This window comes from Ornithodoros turicata, chromosome 1, assembly GCF_037126465.1.
Source record: "Ornithodoros turicata isolate Travis chromosome 1, ASM3712646v1, whole genome shotgun sequence".
Lineage (NCBI taxonomy): Eukaryota > Metazoa > Arthropoda > Arachnida > Ixodida > Argasidae > Ornithodoros > Ornithodoros turicata.
Window position 1 is genome coordinate 92,879,055 of NC_088201.1, and position 26,553 is coordinate 92,905,607.

Sequence of the window (26,553 nt, forward strand, 5' to 3'; positions counted from 1 at the left end):
TTGAATTGAATAGAACAATGCGGGGGGAGGGGGGGGGGGGAAGTAGCCCGCGTAGCAGTAGGACACATACCGAAAGAAATGTCTTCATGTTGGGAGCAGCCAATAGTCTTCGCTTCCAATGGGGACCCTTTTCATTGCTGGGATCCGAAATGGGATAGTGATATGTGCACGAAAGGCACTCGAAGTTTGAATGCTAAGAAGGCAATTTTGCCATAGTATAAAATACACATATTGTATCAACAGCCATATAAAACTTTAGTTCGATCTTGTATAGAGTATGCACCTGCTCCAAACGAAGCAATAAAAATATCAATCAAACGGTGTTCGATCAAATGGCTTTCAAACAAACGTCCCGCGTTCGATCAATCGGCTTTCGTTCTTGCGGAGACGATTTCTCCGGGGGACATTTCTCCCTGGCGACGGTTCTTCCTGGGGACATTTTTTTTCCGGGGAGGAAAATCCGGCATCTCGGTCGAGCTTTGATTATATGAAACGACTTCTCCGTGATCATTCCTTCACTTGGCAATTAGCGCTCATATTATCTTTTTTCTACATTCATCTTTATTGCAATGCAAGTCAGAGTTACATAGGGGTGGTCAAAAAGCAGCATCATGCTGTTTGACGAGGGCGCATCCCCCTGATTTAGTGCAGCAACAGCAAGCGGAATATACTAACTGTGAACATCAATCTTAATCGTGAAAAATACTACAGTGAAGCAAGGAAACGGAATAAATATACATATATACGTCACAGAAAATTAGACATCATCACAGAAAAAAAAATAAGCGACATCATTAACTATAACATAAACATAACACTAGAACATAAACATGGCCCGTAGTGCCAACAGCCGACATGGATTTAAGATCAATTCCCTTCTTTAAATAAGAATTCAACAGCTTTGCGATGTTATGGGGTAGCCACTGATCTCCGCATATTGTTCGCATCCTTGGGACTTTCCAATATAGATCCTGACGTGTTTTGCTAGCTATTCGACGCTGTAGATTGCATATTGACAAGATTAACGTATTATTACATTTTACAGCCCTAAGGTATGTTTTTAGCAGGAGGAAATCGTAAATATTTTGTACCTTCATAATTTTTAGGCCATGAAAGACTTGCTGTGTGATGATCGAAAGGAACGCCTGCAATCAATCTTACTGCGCTTTTTTGTAATAGATAAAGTTTAGTAATGTTAGTCTTAGATGTTGTACACCATACGAGGTGACAATAGGTAAGGTGAGACCGTGTTAATGTATTGTAAAGAATAACCTTTACGAAGTTCGGGAATGCGTAACGCTAAGGAGACAGGATGCCAATGGCTTTCGCAATTTTGTTTTGAAGATACGTCAAATGACAATCCCAAGTCAGATTATCTGAAAATAGTACCCCTAGGATTTTAATCGACCTTACAATTTCAATGGACTGGTTACCTAACATGATGTTAAAGGGAATGGATACAGGTTTATTATGTGTCCTATATAGCACTGCCTTAGTTTTGTTTATGTTAATAGATATTCTATTATGCTCTGACCATGTCCCAATCGCAGAAAGAGCCATGTTTGCATGCGTTACAGCGTCACTAATCGTGCTACCAGAAACAAATACACTAGTATCATCAGCGTAGATGAAAAATTTAGCTACTAGAGTTGTGTTTACAATGTCATTTATGTAAATGTTGAAAAGTAATGGACCTAAGATGCTCCCTTGGGGTACACCGGAAATAGTAGGAAGTAGACCTGATCGGAAATTATTATTCCATACATATTGGTACCTATTACATAGGTAAGATTCCAAGAGTGATAACGGTACTCCACGAATACCACAGTATTGTAGTTTATGAAGCAATATTGAACGATCAAGGAGGTCAAAGGCCTTTGTAAAGTCTATATATATTCCTAGTGTGTATAGTTTGTCTTCCAGGTTACCGATGATTAGTTCCTTTTGGGAAAGCAGAGCTGTTTCTGTGGAATGGTTTTTACGAAAACCAAACTGTGAACTTGTTATCACTGCGTCCAGTGAGAAAAAATTTGTTAATCGGACATGTATAATTTTTTCGAGTCCTTTCGAAAAAGTCGGAAGAATAGATATGGGCCTGTAGTTGGCCAAGGTCGTTAGTGTTACCGGATTTGCGCAAAACAATAACCTTGGCAACTTTCATTTTATCTGGATAGATTCCAGACATCAACGAAAGATTACATATATGCCTCAATACTGGGGTCAACAGGTCGATAACGTACTTGACAGGTCTTATTTGTATATTATCACAGTCGCATGCTTTACTATTTTTAATGTCCATAAAATGGTATGCACTTCATTTTCGGTAACCGATGCAAAAAAAAATCGAATCAGAGACGAAAGTAGACAATGTACAAGCGTCCGTGATATCGCCAGGTTGAATCGCGCTTCGGCTAGCCATGTTTACAAAATGGGTGTTGAATTTTTCGCACAGATCGTTACCAGTTATCACTACATCGATCACAACCTTCATGTCAGTAACCTCCATGTTGCCGGAGAACTTCTAACAACACCAAAAAGCTTACTGAAATAAGCAACCTTTGCGCATTTGACCTGCTTGGATACATAGCTGCGGTATATTTTATATTGTTTAAGTATGTTAGGGTAGCGAGATTTGATAAACGAGTGGTATCAGTTTTAGAAGCTCATCGGTGACCCACGGCTTGCGAATGCGCCGTTTCACTTTGTAAGTTTTAAGAGGAAAATGTGCGTCATAGATACATTTGAATTTATAAAGAAACTCATCATAAGCAGCGTTTACGCACTGCTTCGTAAGCACAGGACTCCAGTCAGCATGCTGGACATCATTTCTAAAACTATCGAGAGCAGGTTTGGTAATGGTCTGGAGACTGTAGAGTACTGGAGGTTGTTTGATTGGACGATGTGTGTTTACAAAGGCATAAATGGGCAAATGGTCACTGATGTCATCAGATAACACACCTGACGTAACAGCATTTTCGTTTATGTCTGTGACAAAGACATCAATCAATGATGATGAAGATTCAGTATGTCTAGTAGGTATCTTTATGACATTAGCTAAACCAAATGTATCAAATAACAAGTTCAGCTCGGTGGCGGTAGGTGAACGGCTGAGTAAGTTTATATTAACGTCACCAGCCATGTACAATGTGTATTTGTTTTCGGATATAAAACAAAAAAGCTTTTCAATGTAAGTAAAAAATGCACGTGTGAATCCTGATGGTGGGCGATACACCACTACAAACAAGCTATTTACGCTTCTAGTACACAACACTTCGAAATCTTCACATACACATGAATATTCTGTTATGATCTCATAGGTGCTGTCATTCGACACTAGAAGAGCTACACCGCCTCCCCTTTTGTTTTTACGGTTCAGACAGATGTCGCGATACTCTGGTAGAACATATGTTTCGTTATTGGTAAGCCATGTTTCTGTTATCATGATGATGTCAAATTTGAATTTAAAGGATTGAAAAAGTAGCATCAGCTCATCATTTTTATTGCACACACAATGAGCATTGATGTGCAGAAATGATAGCGTATTGGGTGGCTTCACAGCAGTATCCGGGAGAACCAACGTGACAAAAAGTCAGACCTTCTCATTCAATGACAAATGTTGATTACGGCAATGCTGATTACATCCTCTGTATGAAACACACGTACTGCCGGGCCTGTTTCACTCTTGCGGACATAGACCTTACCGTTTTTAACCAAAACAAATGCTAGTTTTGATTGTTTCTTTTTTGATATAGCAAAGCCTAGTACACGTTTTAGGGCAGGGCACAGATGCTCATTGACAAATACAGCGGTACACATTGAACATCCAAGGTCACTGGTCGTGATACGCTTTTTCTTGCATTTTTCAAGGACTCTGTCACGTACCTGGCGGTGCTTAAACTGCACGACAATATTCTTTGTGATAGAATTTGGAACAGGAACGGAGTGCATAATATCGACACTGTGATCTAGGTCTGGTTCATCGATCACTCTGCCGAGGTTAGACAGTAGTGTCTTTACATCCGTTTGCTCCGTTGGTGGACCGCGTTTAATTTCAAGGTTGCGGTTACGCATGTATTGCTCCGCCTCTGTTACGCGAGCGTCTATAGCCTTCAAATTTCACTTCATTACTGCGTTTTCTCTTTTGAGCTCTTCAGACTTGAGCTTGGGTTGTTCATCAAGAAGTTTGGTGAATTTTTCATGCATGTCATCAAATGTATTGCTCATATGTTCCATAGCAGCTTTCATATCTCTCATGTCATTGCGATAGTCTCCCTCTAATGCACCCTGCGTTTCTTTGATTCTAGACTTCATTTCCCTCTTCAGTTCCTCACTGAATTTTGCTATTTCTTTAGCAATTTCCTTTGTGGCCATGACAGCAAAATGCAACAACAATGTGGTGTCAGCAGCAGCAGCAGCAGCAGTAACTAGCAATTGCCAGTACACTAATAAATCAAAATTGGCTCACCTGTAATACAAGTGATATCAGACACGTTGCTGTCAGAAATGCACTATGCTGCTGCCGACACCAAAAGAAGCAGTTTCAAGAACGTCGTTGGCTTTTAAGCTGAAGAATCTGTGACGTATCTACGTAAGGACGATTGTGACGCCAGCTGCCGAAATGAAGGGAAAACCACTCTCACAACTGTTCGGCACGTGTTGGTACTTTTCTGTTCACGGGTTCTGTAATACAAGTGATATCAGACACGTTGCTGTCAGAAATGCACTATGCTGCTGCCGACACCAAAAGAAAAATATACCGACACCAAAAGAAAAGAATATTCATATCTGGAAACCCCCATTTTGTAATTGCATCTGTGTTTCCCTTCAAGAGTAGTGATTTTCCTAAAATACGCATAAATTTGGCTCACATGGTGTCCAGTTCTTCAGCTTTTCCACGACCGAATTTCACGTTTTCAAGTTTGGATTGAATTAACTGAAAGCTCAGCATCCAACACAACGAAATCTGGAGTAAAAATTTACTCCTCAGAAGTTCTTCTAAAAAAATAAAAGAAAGCATATATTATCCTGTCCCACATAATAAGGAGGCCGAACTGCACTTTTTTGCAACACTCAAACAAGAACCTGTTATGTTGTCAGGTGACCATTGTTATTATTTTTCTACTCTGTGTCCTTCTATTTTTTGTCGAATCATTCCTCTTGGCGTCCAGAAAAAAAAGAAATGACTGCGTTGGGAATATCGCGACTCCCGCTGCGAGGCCTTGCCGCTCGACCATTCCATATCTTCTTTGGTTGGTTCCCGTGTGTGGACCCGAAGCCTTTATCGCCCTTCACCTCCTTTGTATGGTTTTGCAAACTGGCCCACCAGAACAAAGGGAGTCCCCTGTCACTGGGGTTGTCGACTGATATCACTTTTCTGAGCCAGTGTAAGGTGAATGAAAAAGAAGGAGCCTTTCAAATATGTTACTGAAGTTTCCGGGTAATAATAAGAAATCTGTTCTACGATGGAGATTTTGAAAAGTCTTTTGCACCAACGCCTTGTAAACGAATTCAGATATTTGATAATGCTTACTCACCAGAAATATACATATCAAAATGTCATTTTTGCATGAATAATAGAGTTATTATCAAGGTAAATTGCATGTAAGCGAGTGCAGAAAAAAAAAAAGAAAGGGGAATACCGTTTCGAGCACTAGATTTTCCAGACTGGCATTGTAAGCGCTGTGTGTAGGCAATGTTTATCGCCTAATTTACAGCCGCTGGTAGATCCAGTTGAGAGCCTCCGAGATACCGGCATCCGTACTATCCGATCACACTTGTACGTCGGCATACAATAAGTATGCACTAGTAAAACAATACGAAGAGCAACTAAAAATTCCATAATCAGTCGGTACCGGCGCCAGTACCTTTTGAAAATAATAATTGTAGCATAAATATATAACAATAAAATAAATATAAAGTACTCATATAGCAATAGGAGACAAGCAAAAAGACGTGAATGTCTCGAATCGAACCGCGGACCTTTCCTGGCAAAGTCCGACGCTTTACCTCTAGACAAACAGCGCAGAGGGCGCGGGCCGCCTTATACTCGCGAGGTCAACCATCCACAATGGGAATTATTTCGGGAGTCAGATGCGAACGGCGTGATAAGGACGGCGAGCGTGGCGCCATCTAGAATCGGGAAAATCGTGAATCGGAGTTGCTCCCCGAGTATTATGGCCTCTTAACGAGTTTTAGGTAATTAGTCATTTGACGGTCATAACACGATCAGCAACATATCGCCCAGAACGTCCGCCGGCCCAGAGATGATACAAGTGAAAACAGCATGTCTATAGGCCTTATAGTTCTTGAATGAAAAATCGATAGAAAAAATGTATTAAAAAAAGGCACCCTGTATATATATATATTGAAAGGAAGTATCCCCTTTATGCACCTACTATTGCTGTCTTTGTAGATTCCCACCTTTATCAAACTCCAAGTGTCATTTGTCATGCTTCAGCCCTGACGAAGGCGGAGCTTCCGCCGCAACGTTGACTTCCCCCCTTAACTATCGACTAGTAAATAAATAACTCCCCCTTTTCCTACTTCCTACATATTCGTTGTCTGCCTCAGATTGTTGTCTCCCTCAGGGTGTTGCAGTCATGCAAGTGTTATCAAGTTGTGTTAAGTGTTGCTGCAACTGCAGCAACTTGCTAACGACGGAAACATAAGCCCGTGGAATACGCATGCTTCTGCAATATACGAAGGGTGTTCAAGTCAAACCGGGACGCTCTGTCTCCTTAGTGTACAAATGGCTCGCGCTACTTCTTTTTCGTCATTTTCACACGCGACAGGCCTCCGCGTTCACCACGTGGTGGTCCAAAATTTGTGCAAAACAGAAGACACGTGCTGGACAAGATGGCCGACAACAAGGTGAGCGCGCACATCGAACAGCGAATTGTCATGAAGTTTCTCGTGAATGAAGGCGTAAAGCCATCTGAAATTCACAGAAGACTACAGGCTCAGTATGGCCACGATACACTTACCCCCAGTGATTTCCATCTCTTCGGGCAACTGAAGGCGTTCCTTGGGGGCCGCCACTTCAGCTGCGACGACGAAGTCAAGAATGCGGTCCGATCATGGCTGCTACACGCCGGTAAGGATTTCTACGCTGCTGGCATCCAAGCCCTCGTGAAACGCTGGGACAAGTGCATTAGTGCAGTTGGAGGTTGCGTTGAAAAATAAAACTAATTTCTCGTCTGTAAGTTCATTTTACTTCTGCGAAAAATGAAAAGTCCCGGTTTGACTTGAACACCCCTCGTATATATAAGTAAGTAGCAGCTCTGACTGGACGTGGAATCCACCTGCAAACACTGAATCAATGCTCTCATCATAGCTTTTATAAAAACCGCTGTACTGAAGGAAAATAATACTGTTTTTTTGCATGTTCTGTACCCTCCATGTTCGTGTCACCATTCTCGGTTCTACAGTGTGTACAGCATGCAGCTCACTTTTTGTATTTTTTGTTTCCCATACGCTCCGCAAGCCCGCGAGTTTAGTGCGCATGACGTCACGGTGACGTTTCTAGGACGCTCTTGATTGGCCGAAGGAACCATGTGCGCGCTTCAAGAAGGTAAACAAAGGCACATTCGATGCACGGAGTGCCCCTGGGAGGGCCAAAACAGCTCTGGTTTCTGTATTAGAGGTCCCACTTTTCGTTGGGAATGATCCTGGTTTATCGACGAAAGACAAACGAAAGGTTAACGCAATATATTTGCTGAAGTTTCAACTATTCGACTCTCGTTTAAGTTCGCTCGTGCGAGCATCCTGCAAACATTTTCCCCATTTTGTTCAAATTACGGTCTCACGGAGTTGACAGCTGTCTAGGGCGAACAGCGAGTGTCCTCGTAGACATGGAAAATTCAGTCACATGGCGGCTGCAATGGTCTAAACTACCGTGAACGACAGGACGATGACAACCGTGCCTCAGCACGCGTACGAACTTCCGTCCTCCACTGTGAAGCAACTGTCGCCTTGTGCAGTTGCACCCGAACAGACAATGATCATGCTCGTTCCTGGTTCGTTCCACTGTTATTAGACGTTAGAACTACTATGAGACCACTCAAAACAGCACATTAAACTGTGACCTGCCGCGGCGCTCTTCGTCACTATCACGAAAGCAGAGCCTTGGGAGTGCACCGTGTTTGAACACTTTCTGTAGTCAATGTAAATCACTGCACAACACACACGCACACAAACACTCCCTCGGTCGTAGAATGCCGTTTGAATTCGACAGCAGCAGCAACAGTTAATCGCGTTCTCCCACCGTCAGCGAATCCGTATGCGCTTTGGAAATAAATAAGTGACACTACATCCAAATGCGGCGAAGTACAGTCATAAATGCAGCAGGTGTTTAACACCGTATCACTTAGCAAAGCGGAAAACACACAAAACGTATGTCGGGTTCCCTGCTGTTTACCTTTCTCTGGTTCGCACGTGGAGGCGACAGGGGCCTTGGCGAATGGGAGCGCGGCACGCCGCCGCGCACGTCATTTTACACCCTCGCCCTCTTCTTCTGCGCAGAAACGTACTTGCGGAGCGTATAGCACTAAGGGCAGATGTTTATCATGCCTAGAATGCCATGTCTAGATTGAGCTAATATTTGTGAATATAGGTTGCATTCTGTGTCATTTTTATGTATGTACATGCACTTTGTCTTTTCAGGAGACACTTGGAAGAAACCCTCTTTGGATCAGATACTCAACTGAAGAGTAGCCCCTCCTCGTTGCTCTCAATGAAGCCAAAAGTAGTATACATAAAAAGCTTGTTCCTCATATGCCTGTTTTATGTGCTTGCATGAGACATTTCTGGCGTTAAAGGGACAGTCGGATTCTCCGAGGTCAATTTCGAAACTAGTGCGAATTCTAATTCCTTGCCGACCACTGAATTGGGCCCGAAAATACCATTTCGATCCGCGGCTTACTTTTCGCGCAATCCGATGAAAAAGAAACCGGAATCCTTGCGCCCTCGCTCTCTAAAAGTGGGAGGAAACGTCACCCGGATAAGGCCAATCAGCGCGCGCCCTGGTCAAATGCGAGCCGCGCGCCTGTTTGGCGATCGCGAAGCGAAGGGAGCAAACATGGAGTCGGAAAACGAGAGTGATATGTTTCTCTGTCTGGGGGAGATTCTGACGAACATGTTAGCGGTAGCGGCGACGAGTTAATGCTGGATGATGACCCATACTCTACGGACCCAATGTCTCTGGAAGCCGCCGACCATCCACGTGATGTGGCAGCGGCTAACCCGCAGGATGACATTTTTAGGTGACGTATCTCTTTGCATGGTTGCCGTGGGATGTGCGAAACAGTTTAGAATGTTGAAATCGGCAGGTGTCTGTCTGGAGACTGCGACCCACAGGAGCCTGACGAGAGCCTGTGTTGCCATTCTGTTGCCAGGGTGGTAGAAATGTGCAACAGTGACGCCGTGCAGTGCATAACACAACACCCATTACTCAGGGACATCTGATTCCGTAGAGAGCTTCTAGTGGTGTACGCGCCTCAATTCTGCCGCTATGATCAAAATTTAGGCGACTCAATCTCCAGGACCACAGGTAAGCCTGCTGCAGTGCTCTCCCGTTTGCTATATGATTACGACCGTAATGAATTTTTTTCGGTTGAAATGAGCCCCCATCAAGATTCGGAAGAGTAAACTCGGGTGCTAGTCAGGTGTTGTGGGTTATGCAAATTGTCGCACCTAAATTGGACAAGGGCTGTATACAAAAGGGCGACTATTTTCAGCAGCCTTTTGGCCTACACAAGTTTGTCCCCCATATATCGTAAGCGTGGACGACAGCCTTGGAACAATCCAGAGAATCCTGGTCCAACAATTCCATTAGGAAAAGTGAAGCAACACAGCCGTCTCAGCTAGTCTCGACATGCTCTCAATTATGCCAGTTAGCCATGACCTGATTGGCAGCACAAAACCAATTGATTGGCAGATATCCAGTGGGAATTTTAAACTCTGAAGGAAAGTCTTACAAGTCTGAAAACGGAAGCATTTGAGGTGCCAATGAAGGGGGGAAGCATGTTACTGAAGAATATAAGAGTAACGTATTTTGCGAGAAATTGGATTTCGCCGAAATTGGAGGGAAGCTGGTTTGGGAGGGAGTTAGAAGTTGGAATCGGGCTCATCCTGAAAGAGGCGGACATTTTTTGTTGTACTATGTTGCACATCTGCCAACCTTCCACATTCAAAATGCGGTAGACCCTGGAACTAAGGAAGGAAATAACAGGCTTTGAACTCCAAGGTTGGGATAGTGTCTGTTCTTCTGTTCTGGCCATTGTCTTCCCAACACTGTGGAAGATTTGGCAGGTGTGCAAATGCCCACAAGATATGATGCTAAACAAAAAAAAATGTCATGCGGAGTTGTCTTTTCCAGCTGCATGAGGTTCACGGCAGGCTCGTCATTCACAAGATGGCCTGGATGCGTTGTCCAAGCAATCAGGAGGAAGTTCCAGTCTACGTCTTATCAAGGCTATCAGCGTTAGGACCATCGAAACAAGGGTGTCTTGACAAGAGAGACAAGCTGGTGCATACTGAATGCTGGAACTGGAGACATGTAGTGGCAAGATGAAAATTTTGCTGACATAGGCACACTTCGTGCAAGTAAGCCCTTGGTCGTCCCGCTTGCCTCCCATCAGAGGTTTTCAAGAATACTATAGGTGTGTGGTGTTCTCGAAAACCTCTGATGGGAGGCAAGGGGGATGACCAAGGGCTCACTTGCACGAAGTGTGCCTATGTGAGCAAAATTTTCGTCTTGCAGCAATTTTCGTCTTTTCGTCATTGCAGTGTGGGGGATGTTTTGTCTTGTCACTCTGTATCTTCAGTTGCAGTCAACAGACTGTCTACCTGTCTGTACAGCAAAAACTACTACACGTGGCCAGTATTAGCTCTTGCATCAAATCCAGACTGCACTGCACTAAGTTAGTGCTGAGGTGGGAATATTTCGAACTCTGTGCTGATTGTCAATGCGGTGTAGTGACGGGAATAAAGAATGACCCTATAATTGTATCGATTTATTGTACAGTGGAGTATGACGGAGTGGGAATAACAAAATAGCTTAGGTTTAATTGCCTCCCATTGTGTATGGGAGGCAAATAAACCTAAGCTATTTTATTATGCTGTGCTGTGGCTCTAAATTAATGTGGTGTGAAGTCTCGGTGGTTACAGGTATGCTGCCACAGGGATGTTAGGAGGGTTCACGTTGGCAGATCCATATCTGGTGTACTAATACGCTATGCAAGTCTTGTCCATCGTTTTCCTCTTCCTGGAATCAGGGGATAACAACCCCCTTGTGAGATGTGCCGTGAAGTGGGTCCCCAGTACTTAAGCTTCAGCCATGACCTCCGCATCTGAAATATGGCCTTGAGTGTTAACACTGAAAAGAATATGTTGATGGCCTAGCAGGTACAATAACGAACATAAAAATGACTAAATAAATATAAATGAAAATACTAAATAAATATAAATGCAAACAAATCTTCCCCTTTGCGGTCCCTATTTCACTGGCACAGTTATTTTCCTGTCGACATTACGTTATAAACGCTGGCAGCCGCATCACACAAGATTCCTTTCACAGGATTCGACAATTTTCAGGGCTCGTACATATCCATTATGTTGTGGGACGTGCAAAAAGAATTGCAATATTTTCGTGGCTTGACAAAACATACCAAATCCAGCTGATTCCGTTGACGTGCTTGCTGCCGCCTGAAATAGAGCCAGAAATTAGCAACAAGGCTGCAGTAGAATACTGATGCAACGTGAAGTGTCTCGGACGTAGCCAAACACAGATTGCGATGTTTCCACATCCCTGAATGCTGCCATCAGGCTTACACTATGAACTGTAAAAACATCCACTAGCTGCAATAACATTAGAATAACGCTGTCATGTGGGAGTGTTACGTTACTCTTGCATAATACAGGCGACAATTAGCACAGCAACAACACACCAATCTTTTTTCTCGAGAGTACGCGAACTATTGCGTCAGGATGCTGCAATCATTGTAATAATTTGTGTACATTAGTAGGCGGTGTGACTGTGACGTTACAATCGGCGGCGAGGCCAGATGTTCGCGATGATGTTTACTGTGACAACTGATATTTTTCATCGCAGCGTAGCTGTGACCACGCAGGATTGTCACTTACCTCCGTTACTGGTTCCTGCCCTTGTTCCTGATCGAATATGGTAGGCACGGCGTCAATCTTCAGCCGCTTCCGTTTCTGCCGTAGCCCGACCCGAACTTGCAATACATCTTCATCAAAATAGGCGTCGTCGGCGAAATGACAGGAACAGACGCGTGAAACATTCAATCCTTGGGCCACACCACAGTAGTGGCTGGCGATCGCAGGCCTCCCACTTTCGTTCCGTCTCGCCATTGCGTGGTCGGTGAAATGTAAGCTCGGGATTCGCGTTATAAGTCTTTGTGCACCCGGGCACGTAGCACCGGTTTCCTGGCTGTGAAATCGCACGTCAACGGCGTGAAATCGTAGGGCACACGCTGTGGTTCAAAGTACTTCAAAGCAAACGCGACAAGACAACAAGAAAAAGGGTCAGACGCGCGCTCAGACACACACAGAACTCCGGCGGGAAGGAGCGCCTCCTGATGATTGGTTTATCCGGGTGACGTCATCCAGTGTCGGCGCCTTGCGGGGATTGCCGTGCGCGCCGGAAGCGCGAACATTTAAAATCGTTTCTGAGTCAACCAAGTGGATTTGTGCGGAGAAAATTCGCCAGCGTACATTATGAACGACAGGGAACATGACCATAACAGTTCCGGAACACGCTTCCGGATGCGACTATCCCTTTAAAAGCACACGACACACCTCTAAAGTTGATTCTAAAGAAAGGCGATAGAAACTCTCTCCTTAGTAGCTCATTAGAGTTTCTATAGAATTACGGTTGCGAATATTCCATAAGAAATCGGTTGGAACACAAAAGGATCTAATAAGAATTTCTATAGACGCGCTAAGAAAGTAATTAACATCTCTATAGGGTCAATACAATAGAGTTTCTTTAGAAAATCATTTCGATTTTTGTAAATGGACTTATTCAAAAAATAAGGTGATATTATCACCTTATTTTACGAATACGTCCACTTCTAGACTCCTTGGCAGCTGGATCTCGCAACCATAAGCGTACTGAAGTAGGCGGAACAATCTAGAGTTGTGCCAACATCGCCATATTTTCTTTTTTACACCAAACAAACCAACTGACCACAGAACACCTCAACTGCACCGTGGATTTCTCCACCTTGCAGTGTACTTGTTTTCACCCGTTGTGAGCATTATGTAGGTCAGTCAAGCAGTCCTCTGACTTTTGTGTGTTCTATGCCAGTTCTGTGTATGCAATAAAATTATGGTCTATTCAGTGTTGCGTGTAAATTACAGTATCTGGTCAATGTGTGAAAATGTGCGTTGATACTACAGGTTTTCCCGTCGTATTTAATCCTCAAGCGCCAACCACATGAGGCGTTTCTCCAGCGTTTATCGAGCGTCCTGCCGCGACGTTTGGCGAGCGTCAAGCCAAGGCATCGTGGAGCAATAAGGGCACGATGCTCCCCTCGAAGTCCGAGGCGAATAGATAATTCCGGGTTGGGCGACGGAAGAGGCGTGGACGACGCGCGCAAGTGGCCAATCAGGGATTAACCTCGGGATAGGTTCATCCGGTCGCGCCAATTTTCGGGAGCCCCCATAGATGGCGGCACGCGGAATCACTCAGACTGCTGTTCGGCCACGGTGTTCGGCAGAAGAACAGAAGTTTGTTGCCGATGTTAAGAACGCAATTCTTGTGCGAGTGTCCAACATACAAAACACAAGGAGAAGTGTGCAACAGCTTGATGAAGATGTCAACCGGAATGCTGAGTTCTCTCCGTCTAAATACACAAAGCGGGTACCTTGTGATAGCGGGACCGGGAGTCACAACAAATATGACTTCGTGAGCGCGCATTGCTGCAGTATCTTGTTCGTTATAGCGTGTTATCACTCAAAAGCACCTTTGTTTGAGATTCTTCACTTGTAATAAAGTGTTTTTATCAAGTTACTTAAAATTGCTTACGTGAGAGATTACGGAAACGTTCGCATGAGACGCCGTCCAACCGCCGTTGTAGAAACGCTGCATGCGGTGAGCTCCAAGCGTTTTTTGCCGGCGTTGTTTGCCGCTGAGAAAAGCGCGACGCCCTGCCGCCCGCAAAACGTCTCATGCGGTTCGCGCTTCATACCGCGGAATTTAATCATTATACCGTGGAATTGAATGCTCATGCCGCCACCTTTAATCCTTGTTTCGCAGGATTTAATCCTTATGCCGCCGCTTTTAATCCTTTTCCCGTGGGATGTAATCCTTCCTCTGTTAGACTTCATCCCCGTGCTGCCAATTTTAATGATTATGCCTTGGAATTTAATCGTACATTCGTGGGTTATCTTTGCCTCACTCTGTTCACTACAATGCGATAGTATGGCACTACCTGCACGATTTATTACCTGAACTATTTCCTCGTTTACAGCTGTTTACAGCTATAAATTGACTTTTTTTGTGACAATCACTGCTCACTGTACTATTATTCGATGATAAGAGACTACCTGCATGATTGCTAACCTGATATGTCTATTTCCTTCTTTACGGCTATAACTTGACTTTTTGTGACCATGCTTTCTGTATGCACTACTATGGGATGGCATGGGACTACCTGAATGATGTATGACCTGGCATGACCATTTCCTTGTTTATGAATATAAATTGATTTGTGTGACTATACACGTACTCTATGCACTACTATGGGGTGGTATGGGACTTGTTGCATGATATATGACCTGTCTTGATTATTTCCTCGTTCAAAGCCATAAACTGACATTCTATGAATATCACTGCTCAATGCACTATTGTGGGACGGTACGGGGCTACCTCCATGGTTTATGGGCTGCTTTGACTATTTTCTTCTTTACAGCTATAAGTTGTTTTTTATGACTAGGACTACACTATGCATTACAGTAGGGTACTATGGGACTACCTGTGTCATATATGACATGTTATAACTTGAAATGTTCCTTTTAAGCACCCAGCTGGACCGTTACATGACTATTTGCTTGTTTACGCCTATAAATGAACTTTTTATAACTATGACTACTACATACACTAGAATGAGATAGTATGGGACTACCTGGAACTACCGCGAACTACCTGGAAAGTAATTGCGCTAAAGCTGGAACATAAAAATAGACAGTCGCAACACAACCCAGGCAGCACACAATATTGGGACCATATTGGCGATACCGGTACAATATGGCACCCGTTTCGCCAGGATTTCCCCCGTATCGTATCAAACTCGGCAATATGGTTCCATATGACTATTGAAATGCCCAACTCAATACGTCGCTACATCCAACAACGTCCCGCAGATGATACACGTTGTTCGAAACAGTCAACATATCTGGCAATCCCGTTGTGGCATGCACAGCATCTCAACTTTCCACTTGCTACAAACAGCAGCCATCTTGATTCGCCATGCCAATCGCTCGAACAGACTCAGAGCGTGACCGTTCGAGCAAATTCACGCGTCGTACAACTAATGCGCATGTGGGACAGTCGGATCTAACGTTCATTCGGACCAAAAAATGTTGTTGGTTTCTCTAATGAGAACAGAAGCGGCAGGTCAAGAAAAAGCGCAATGTTTGATAGGAAGGATATCTGTTCTGTAATGCTAGGTGCTTTCAAGTTACTGCAGGCCGTGTGAGTTGCTGTGGCGTATGTCTGTCACCGTTACGAAAGTGTTTCCTTCGTTGTACTCTAGGAGCGGGTTGGAAGCTACTGAGTTATAAATGTATACTAGTGAAATCCCGCTGAAGGTTTCTGAGGGATGAGGGTTAAGCCTACCTCCATAGGTAGCTCTCCTGCTTGATGACAATACACGCTGAGGGATGCTTGGATTGGTAGTTCCTGGGACTGCAAGGATCCTTGAGCAAGACGGGCACGGCACCTGTTCTTTGTTTTTAGGACGAGGCAGTATTGTTTTTCTAACGCGATGCAACGTGCATCAATTAGAAGATCTACAGAAAAAGAAAAATAGACGACATAGCTATTTTTACCGCTAGTAGTTGATATTATACCGAATAATGCTTTACTATTACGCGGATTCATCTTTGGCGATCACAGAAAAATTGGCGCAATACGGGCCTGCCAATATAGGCAGCCAATATTGGTCTAATCGGGAGCCTGGTCGCACATTTCATGTTGGACTAATATTGGCCTGCCTGGAGGGCCACAGTGGTCCAATATTGGGCGGATATTGGTGTACTGCCTGGGAAGCTTCAAGTTGCGTGGGAGCAACAACAACTGAAATATGACATTGATCTTTTCTTTTGATGATTTTGATTGATGATTCTTTTTCACGACCCTTTCCAAATGTAAGTTGATCAGCAATGTCAGGCACATCACAATATCGCATCCTGGTCATCAGTTCATATGCCATAAATCGCGCAGGTAATCTTGTTATCCCATTGCAGTGCGCAGAGTAGTTGTAGTCACAAACAGACCATTTGTAGCTACAAACCAGGGAATTGTCACAACAGGTAATAGATTATGTAGGTAGTCTTATAATATGCCTTTGTTGTGTCAAGAATAGTCGTATTCATAAAAATGAATTTGTAGCTACAAACCAAGCAACAGTCATAAACCATCCAAGTATGTTTAATTATCCCATGGTAGTTCAAATAGTACTCGTAGTCATAAAAAGTCAATCTATAGTTGTAAGCAAGGAGATGGTCATAACAGGCCCGAAATCATGCTGGTAGTCCCGTACTACCCCATAGTATTGCATAGAGCAGTCATAGTCATAAAAATTCAGTTTTATAGCTGTGAACAATGAAATAGTCATAAGAGATCATATATCATACAGGTACTCGCATACTATCGCATAGTAGTGCAGTCAGCAGTGATAGTCAAAAAAGTTAATTTATAGCTGCAAACGAGGAAATAGTCACAACTCATAAATCATGCAGGTAGTCCTAAAATACCCCATAGTAGTGCATAGGGTAGGCATAATCATAAAAAAGTCAATTTATAGCCAAGGAAATAACCATATCAGGTTATAAATCGTGCAGATAGTCCCATACTATCATATAGTAGTGCATTGAGCAGTGAGTGTCACAAAAAAAGTTAGTTTATAGCTCTAAACAAGGAAATAGTCATATCAGGTCATAAACTATGCATTTTGCCCGATACCGTCACCTAGTAGTGCATTGAGCAATGATAAGGACAAAAAGTCAGTTTATGGTTGTTACCATGGAAGTAGTCAAAACAGGTCATAAATCATGCGTGTAGTCCCATACTATCCCATAATCATACATGGAGTAGTCATAGTAAGAAAAAGTCAATATATGGCTCTAAACGGGGAAATAGTCCAAACAGGTCACAAATCATGCAGGTAGTTCCATACCATTCCATAGTAGTGCATTGAGCAGTGACAGGCACAAAAAAGCAAATTTATAGCTGTAAACGAGGAAATAGTCCAAACAGGCCATACATAATGAGGTAGTCCCATACCGTCGCATAGCAGTGCACTGAGCAGTGATAGTTAGAAAAAAGTCAATTTATAGCCTTGAGGCAGGAAACAGTCGAAACCGGTGACACACCATGCAGGTAGTCCCATACCATCGCATAGTAGTGCACTGAGCAGTGATAGTAAAAAAAAAGTCAATTTATGGCCATAAACAATGAAATAGTCCAAACAGTTCATAAATCATAGAGACAGCCGCAGACTATCACATTGCAGAGAACAGAGTAATGAAAACATAACCCGAGAATGTTGGATTAGATTACACGGCATAAGGATTAAATTTGGCAGGAAGAGGATTGAATTTCCCAGGAGGACTAAATCCAACAGCATAAGGATTAAAAGTGGCGGCATAAGGATTAAATCCTGCGAAACAAGGTTTAAAGGTGGTGTCATGATAACGATTAAATTCCGCGGTATAGGGATTAAACGCAACGGGAAAATCTGTAGAAGTAACCAGAGTGCAGAAACAGACAATATATTACAACATATACAAAAATGCAATTAAACATAGGAGGACAAACATAACACATGCCTCCCAATGCCCAGTTGCATGCTTCAATTGAACGATGGCAGAAAAGGCACAAGCATGTCTAATCATCCCATGTTTAATTGCCTTATCCACTACAACGCTACATGAGAAAGATGCCGCCCGACAGCGTGTTCGTCTGGGTGAATGTGGGAGTGTGTTGAGAGCGAATGCGTGTTCCCGTTAGTTTCCTAGCCTGGGGTTGGTACGAGGGTTGGGGTTGGTGAAGAGAGGGTAAGCTAGTATGGTGTGATTGGTAGCATCTCTGGCAGGGAATCAGAGAGTGTGGGTTCGAACCCCACTGCAGGTGCCTTTCGTTCAATTGCCTTCATTCCATTACAGCGCCCTGTTATTTGTGTGTATGTTTATGAATTGCGGCCATTTCTTTTCTGTGTGGCCCTCCATGTTGTGGTCTCTGGTCAATGGGTTCCGTGACTGTGTTTGAGTTTGAGGCCCCCTTGTCCTAGCCAAGCATTTTCCATATTTTACTCCTGATTTCTGCTAGTTATCCCAACATATGTGCAGTGTCCGACACACCGCCAGCCGTAGTGTCTGCAAAGCGTTTCAGTAGATAAATCTTGCACATTGAACTTCCGACGTATACGCGCATTTTGCAAGGGTCCACACATTTTTTACTGCGGTTGTTCACTGCTTGGCAAACTCCACCAATAAATTCGTGTGGTTACAATTTTCAGATTACACACACCACAGGCATGTGTGTTTCTTTGTTTCTTTTTCTTTTTTGCAATTTCTTATGACTGCATGTAATCGCTGTCGTTGATACTACGCGTCCTGACTCACGTGAAATGAAGGGCCAAAATGATGTGGGCCAAAAACGAATTATCGAAATACATTACAGCATTTATGAAGCGAAACTGGTATAGGCGAAAATCTGTCTGTAAAGCGCGGACCCCACAACAAGCGACGCGCTGCAGAATTTGTCGCTGTCGCGTCTGGTCATGGCCGGATTTCCCGGTCCATTTGAGCAGCAACATTTCGTCGCCGAGAAATGATGTTTTTGGAGAAGGAATACTTATTTTATTCGAGCTAAGTTGTAAATTTCGATAAATATACCGAAAATAGTATTTCATTCGTCAAAACGAGGAGAAGTTGCAATGAAGGTACTACGTAATATTCGCCGTAACGCAGTGGCGCTGTGGTTGAAGTTCCCAACGCCCCGCCCAATTCTTCGTCTGCTACCTTTGTTGGTTGCCCTCTCCACCCATTCCCTTGCCCACGCGTTCAGTTCTTGTTTCACACCGCCAAATCTAGCTGGTTTTGTCAAACAACAGGCAACCAACTCAGCGACATGCTACAAATATGTACAGGGAGTAGATGCAGAAATATTGAGCCGCGAGCTTTTTTTGAGGCTCGCCTGGCGGTAGTGACGTCGATTTTGTCGCTTCTCGCGTGTATCTACCGCGTGTCGCTTGTTATGGGATTCGGGCTTAAGGCGTACGTGCCGCCACTTTCCACAAATTCAAATGGAGATGGGAGTTTCCTACTTTTTTGATTCCTGCTTTTACATCCAGCTACCAGACAGACGTGTTGAACTGCTCTCGTTCGGTATTTCGTATTTCGCACATCCTCGGTATATTATGCGTGCTACGGAACTTCATCAAAACAGTATATCTATTACAGCCCAGGAGGAGTATATGTTTACTCCTCCTAGAAGTGGTGAAAAGAAAACTCCTGTAGAGGGGTCCGCTATGGGACAAGCCGTTTGCTCCCCTTCTGCAGTTAATGTGTACTTTTTTGGACAACAGTGTAGCGGACTTGACTCCTCAGGATTGTGCTCAACAACTTTGCAACTGCAAAGTTGCATTCAACCTGCTTTCACTAATTGTAAAGTTTAATTATGAGAGGTAAACCACCACCTTGGAGTAGGCCTAATCGGGAATTCATATATTCAACGACTCTTACGAAAGTAAAACAAATTGCGAATTTAAATATTCTGGTCAGTCTTACGCGACGCACCCTGTACACGAGTTGCTTTTTCTCGAACCCATTTGGTCATACAGCAAATGCTAGCAGTGCACATGCCGCAGGAGCTGTTCTAACGTTATACCACCTCTTGACTTTTCAGGTGGTGTTATTTTCCATAAACATTACTTTTACGCTTGCGTAGAGCATGTGGTAATTTTTGACGCAGTTTGCACCTTCAATGAACTGCCTATGCTCACATCTGTAGCGTATTTTATGCTCAATATTCAGCATGCATCAAGTGCAGGAGCAACTGTGGACTTTATTGACAGGTAAGTTTAAAGGAGATTAGTGCATGACATTCATCGATGTCCTACAAAATTAGTTCTTCTTTTCATCTCTCTAATGTGTACAAGTACTGAAAACCGCATCATAATTTTTTTTCTTTTTTTTTTCAGAGGTGTTTACTGACTAGAACTAGGGAAGTCAGCAGCGAAATCATCACGACTGTTTTGCATTATCTTGTGTGCTTCCAGCAGGAATCTGGTTGTGAGGAACAGGCTTGGCAGAGCCGCGTGTCTTGGAACTTGGCAGCGACACGTGCAGCGCCTCTTTCTGCACTACGTCAGCCAAAAGATCCTCTATCTTCCCATCTACCAATGAAATTGCTACGGCTACACTGCGCTGGATATAAAAACTGCTGCGACTAGTGCGAACTTCGCAGGTGGTCGATGAGGTAACTTCGCCAATAGTCCTGGCGGTTACCGTGGTACAGGGAGCATCCCAATGAAGACTACTGAGGGATGTTCGCATGTTTTCTGTGGTGGGTAGTCCTCTTGGACTACCCAAATCCCAGAGCAAGAGGGTTAGCACGCCCTTCCCTCTTCTGTGCCACCATTATCTCTCCCCTCCCTCTTTCACCCTCCCCTCCCCTCTTCTCCCTCCCCTGGGTGCACCGAGCCGCCACTTCAGAACAGGCTGACCGCACTTTCCCCCTACATCCCCCCCCTGAACTTCGCAGTGAAAGCATCACGACTGTTTTTGCATTATCTTTTGCGCTTCCCGCAGGTAGGATAAAAATATCTGCCTCTCATTGTTCTATATTTGCTGCTGACTGCCGTATTCCTTTTCGAAATGAATGAAGATATCTGTTTTGCATGCCATAAGACTGTTTCACAGAGTGATAGCGTTATGTCATGTGTCGAATGCAAAAATACTTATCACCTTGGCGATTGTTGCGAAACACGTACCAAAAGACCGAACTAGTGTCCCACATGTAGATTACATGTTCAAAGTACTGGGCAGAAATCCTCACCAGGGCCAACAGGCGATCAGACCCTCAGAACTAAAGTTGATGAGATTAGCAGTATGTTAAGTAACTTCATGTCTATTTAGTCAAAGATTGATGATCTGCTTACTGTTTAGACTACTGTCCAAAATCTTGAGCTTTGAGTTCAACATATGTCCGACAAGTACAATGAATTGTTGGCACGTTTAGCAACACAAGATTTCGATATTAAGGACTTAAAGAAGAGTATGCGAAACGTAGAAGAAAGTAAAATAAGCCCGGCTGAGCTATATCAAGTTCAAAACAGCTTAACGATCTTGATCAGTATGGCAGGCACGATACCATAGAAATCCATGGTCTGGTCAAAGAAGACAAGGAGAATCTAGAATCCAATCTGGAGGAACTTGCGCATGCACTTGAGTTGCCCAAGCCAACGACAGAAACGATAGAGGCTGTGCACAGACTGTCATCAAGGCCAGATGCGATACCTCCGATTAGCGTTAAATTTGTAAACAGAAGGACGAGAAACGCTTGGATGGCCAAAAGGAAGGAACTGGCTAGTACGTTTCAAGGGCAAAGCATCTATTTTAACGAGAACCTGACGTCAACGAATAAGTTCCTGCACTATCAGGCTAGAATGAAGGCGAAGGAAAAAGGGTCTCAATTTGTTTGGACGAAATACGGTGTAATCTATGTTAGAAGGAAAGCAAGAGAAAAAGCCATCCGCGTGTGCTCTGCTTCAGATCTCGATCAGATGGTGTAGTTATTTCGATTTGGAACACATGTAAATGATGAGTGAATGTTGTTACCCAAATGATCTACAAGGCCATGTTACACATAATGATGTTTCAGTTGTTCATATTAACGCGCGCTCAATCGTACATAAATGGGCAGATTTTGAAATGCTGTTCCATGACATGAACTACTGTTGTGACATAGTTATGGTAACGGAAACCTGGTGTCAAAATGACGACTATTTTCGGTTGGCTGGCTATCAAACATATTTTCTAAATCGGACGATGAAAATAGGAGGTGGCGTGGTTATACTTGTCAAAAACCTAAACTGTGACATGTTGGCAGGGTTATCGGTGACTACGGAAGGCTATGAGGTGCTCACTCTGTCATGTGGTCGTGTTCTATTTTCTGTAATGTATAGACCTCCTGGCACGGATGTCACAAGCTTTTTTGAATTTTTAGAAGGCTACTTACGTTTTTCCTGTGCAGAGAAACACACCACTTTTATAGCTGGGAATTTTAACATAGACATATTGTCGGACTCACAGGTATCTAACCAATTCAGGGTCCTTTTGTCAGATTATGATTTTCGGACCATCATAAGTGTGCCTACACGAATTACGTTATCATCGTCCACGCTGTTAGATCTCATAATTACAAATTACTGGTCTGATGTTAAAATATCGGGCGCCCTGAGAACAGGTATCAGCGATCATCTACCTGTTTTTATGGTAAACCCAATACAAAAATCGAAACAAAAGCTACATATTTTATCCCAGTCTGTAACTGAAAAAGCGTTGGGTGCATTTGAAAAAGAAATTTCGCAGATAGAATTTCCTTCAGACATACTTCGCAGGTTCGGCTCGCGCTACATAAATCTCCAGCTTGATATTTTTATGCGGATACGCGCGTGTCTTAGCTATAATAGCCGGCACCCTATTACGCTCGAATCCACGCGGAAAGAGTTTTGCAAACTTACTTGGCGCGGGTGAGAAGGAGTAAACCGCCTTGAATCCCGTGTATTCAATGCTGGCGTCCGATACGAACTTTAGCCACAACTCCCGCCCTTCCGAGTGAATAGTCTTGGGAAAGGTATCACCGCACAGCTTTGCCTCGAGCGGCGAGTAAGCATAGGCCCCGTTGTGGATCTCTAGGTAGTCGAACTCGCATGTAGGCGACTCTTCCAGGTGGAATTTATCCCTAAAGTCCAGGCGAACCATGTGGTTGTATGGGGCCTCAATGACCCGGATGCACTCGGTGTTGTTGGGGTAGTGGGCAGTGCCGTTGTACAGGGGCGAGTACAGTTCACGTTTCTCGGGATTGCCCACCGTGAAGTTGTAGCAGATGCGGGCGCGTTCGTCTTCGTCCAGCTCACCCGACTTGAAGTTCTTGATGTCCTTGGCTGTTAGAAGAAAAAAGAAAAGAAGAAGAAGAAGTATAAGTATGCATGATGAAAGCAGCATCGGAAGTTGAGTGCGCGCATTTATTTGTTGAAATACCCCGAGGGCCAGGAGGCATTACATGAGGAACGCATTCAATTTTAAGGTATTTTAGAAGCACACAACCAGATATTAAATACTAAACTATATTATAAAAAATACTATAAATATAAAAGAAGTATGCATAATAACTTCACAAAAAGGATGACAAACTTACACACTATCACTTAACTAGCGTCTAGTTTCTCTCCAAAGTGTATCGTTACAAACTGCTTGAGCACATATACCATACGCCAAGATAATCAAGTTTCAGATAAGGACCCTGGGATTTTCACACCAATATGGCTTTCGGGAGGTCTACTCATGTGAAACCCATAGATCATCACATTCACAGCAATCTCGACAAAACCGACCCAGTATTCCTTGGTTATCCTAAAGCATTCGGCAGCGTTTCCTATTGCCGCCTAATGCAGACACTTTCGCATCATGATGTGGACCCAAGAATGTGTGAAAATTACTGTCTGTCTAACCCATCACATGCAGTCTGCCATTGCCCATCACTCCTAATCTGGCTTCGCCCCGGTAACGTCCAGTATGTTTCAATGTACAGCGTGGGTGCAGATAAAGTAACCCCACATTTTGGCACATAGCGCGTTCCCTGCACACTGTACGAACTTCCGGCGGCGCACGTCGGTGCATTTATGCGATGAAAATCGAGAAAAAAAAATCGTGGTAACCAAACTCTGCACAATAAAACCGTTAGAAACGCGATCTTCGCTCCGTCTGTTTCCAATGAGACATGGCAGTGTAGCACAGATACCGCTGCGGCAGACTTGTACCCGTTACTCGAAAAAAGTAATTGATTACCGTTACCGTTACTTCCGTGGAAAAAGTAATTGATTACCATTACCAATTACTCGACTTCAAATGTAATTGAGTAACGAGTAGAAAAGTAACGCGTTACTTCGGTCGTTACTCTGCATTCACGCAAATTAAAACTGTCTCTGTGAGCCTCAGAAAAGAAAAAAAAGGTTCAACAGCGAAACAGCTGACATAACAAGACAAACAAAACCACGCAGGACAAGGAGATCTGTACACCCGGGAAGACTTTGACCCGATTGTGGAAGAGCATTGCGGGGAACTTCCCCATGACTCACTAAAACTTCAAAGCTTCAGGTACCATCACACTGGTGTAGGAAGAGATTAGGTAGAGAGACTCTGAAATTCCAGAGCGTTATTACAATGACCTCCCCTTGCTATAGTAGAACAGCCCAACAAAGGCTGATGGCACAAGGGGCTTGACTTGGGGCAGAACAGCTGCCAGAAAAGTAATCAATTACTGAGTAATCGATTACTCAGAAAAGTAATTGATTACTCGAAAAATTACTTTGACAGTAAAGTAACTGATTACTCGAAAAATTACTCAAAAAGGTAATTGATTACAAGTAACGCAATTACTAGTAACGCGTTACGCACAAGTCTGCGCTGCGGGTACCACCCACGTGGGAACAAAACGAGATCTAGTACGCCTAGCAGAAGCTAGACGCAACTGTGCCGTTACCCCCTTATTGACTTCTGCATAGGAAGATTGGGATACACGAGGAGCAACGGTTGCACGGATAACTTTTTTTGTTACGTGGAGTTTGGTCACCGCGATTTTTTGTTCGTTTTCCGTTTTCATCGGATAAATGTGTCATCCGGCGCCACCGCACGTTCACACGGTAGGCAGGGAACGCCATACGTGCATATATGTGGGGCTATTTTATCTGTACCCACCCTGTACATTAATAATATTCCTTCCGGTCTGCACTGTTCGACTTGTTACTGATCAGTGCATTGCAGAGTCGTAAGAAATCGCTCTTCGGGATGATCTAAAACCGAGTCAACATTGATGTAGCTCATTGCTAATATCTTTTAAAGGGGTTGCGACAGACCGTCCCAGGTTATCCCCGATAAACGTAACAGACGGTTGCTTGCACCGATCTGAACCTGCATTGAAAGTTTGACACCAGAGGGGGTAATAGAAGCGGAGAAAATGAACACCGCGAGTGAAACGCATCCAACTCTGACATCACAGCCCTCGGCGCCGCCAGTGAGGCAATGCACGAGAAGTCACGTGCTTACGGCTGCCAGTGGAAATGCAGACGTAACGCTAAGCTCTGTGACGTCTCCGCTGTGCTACGGAGTGTGTTCTAAGGCTTGTATCTCGCTAAGTATGACACGCAGTGTTGTCACTTTTTCTCAGGGTGTCGAACCGAAACGTTTTTCGTTCCGGTTACATCATAAACGATCCGGTACCGGTTCTGCTCCGGAGCCAAAAAATAACGGTTCATACCGGTTTTCAACCGGTTACGCTTCTGCTGGGAATATTCATCCCCACACACACAGAAAAAAATCAATGCTACAAAATGTAAACCCGTTTATTCCGCATACACGGTATTTAATATCAATAGACAGCTGTGAAATTGGTAGCTCCTGGTCCCTGTAGGTTACCGTCTGTTCAAATGGGCTTTCTCCTTTATTGAAACGCATGCTACAAACGGACTTGTTTGTCGTGATGTCATAGGTAAAGTACTTTCTTGCTGGGTTGGAGCGATTGCGTCCCATCCGAATGTCTGTTGCTACTGTCTAGCCAGCAAACACCACCGCACGAGTACGACGCAAATCGAGGAACACCTTCATTCACAAACGCGCGACAGCTGCGTTTTATTTTCTTCGTGTCCCGTCCACAAAAGAGTTGCCACTTTGCACGGGCTTGCCCTCGCGTATACTAAGCGTATTCAACTTAGCTGCTCTCAAACATGGGACGCGTTGCGCGACATTACCGATAAAGAAGCCGTTATGCAGCCCCCTTGGGTCGCTGTTTAGTTGAGGAGAGTTTGGGGGGATCAAATTAAAACGAACACTACGGCACATTGCTAGAGAGTCACATGTACCTCAAAGTCTGTGTGCGCGCGCGAACTATGAACCATTACAAAGGGAGCACAAGGGTCATACTATACCGACATACATTCCACCGTAACCGTAACCCTCGTATAGTATCCATGACATGACTTCAGAGCACACGACGTCTGTTTCATTCGCCTATCCGTAGTCCAA

General features: G+C 43.9%; 1 protein-coding gene across 1 annotated transcript in view; it reads right to left on the bottom strand.

Moving 5' to 3' along the window:
- The window catches only part of LOC135378473 (neuropilin and tolloid-like protein 1), a 758,425-nt gene that overhangs the window by 127,065 nt on the left and 604,807 nt on the right, over nt 1-26,553 (bottom strand). Inside the window, exon 3 of the mRNA XM_064611530.1 lies at nt 22,995-23,417. Coding sequence (XP_064467600.1) covers nt 22,995-23,417 — 423 coding nt within the window. The remainder of the gene's footprint in view (nt 1-22,994; nt 23,418-26,553) is intronic.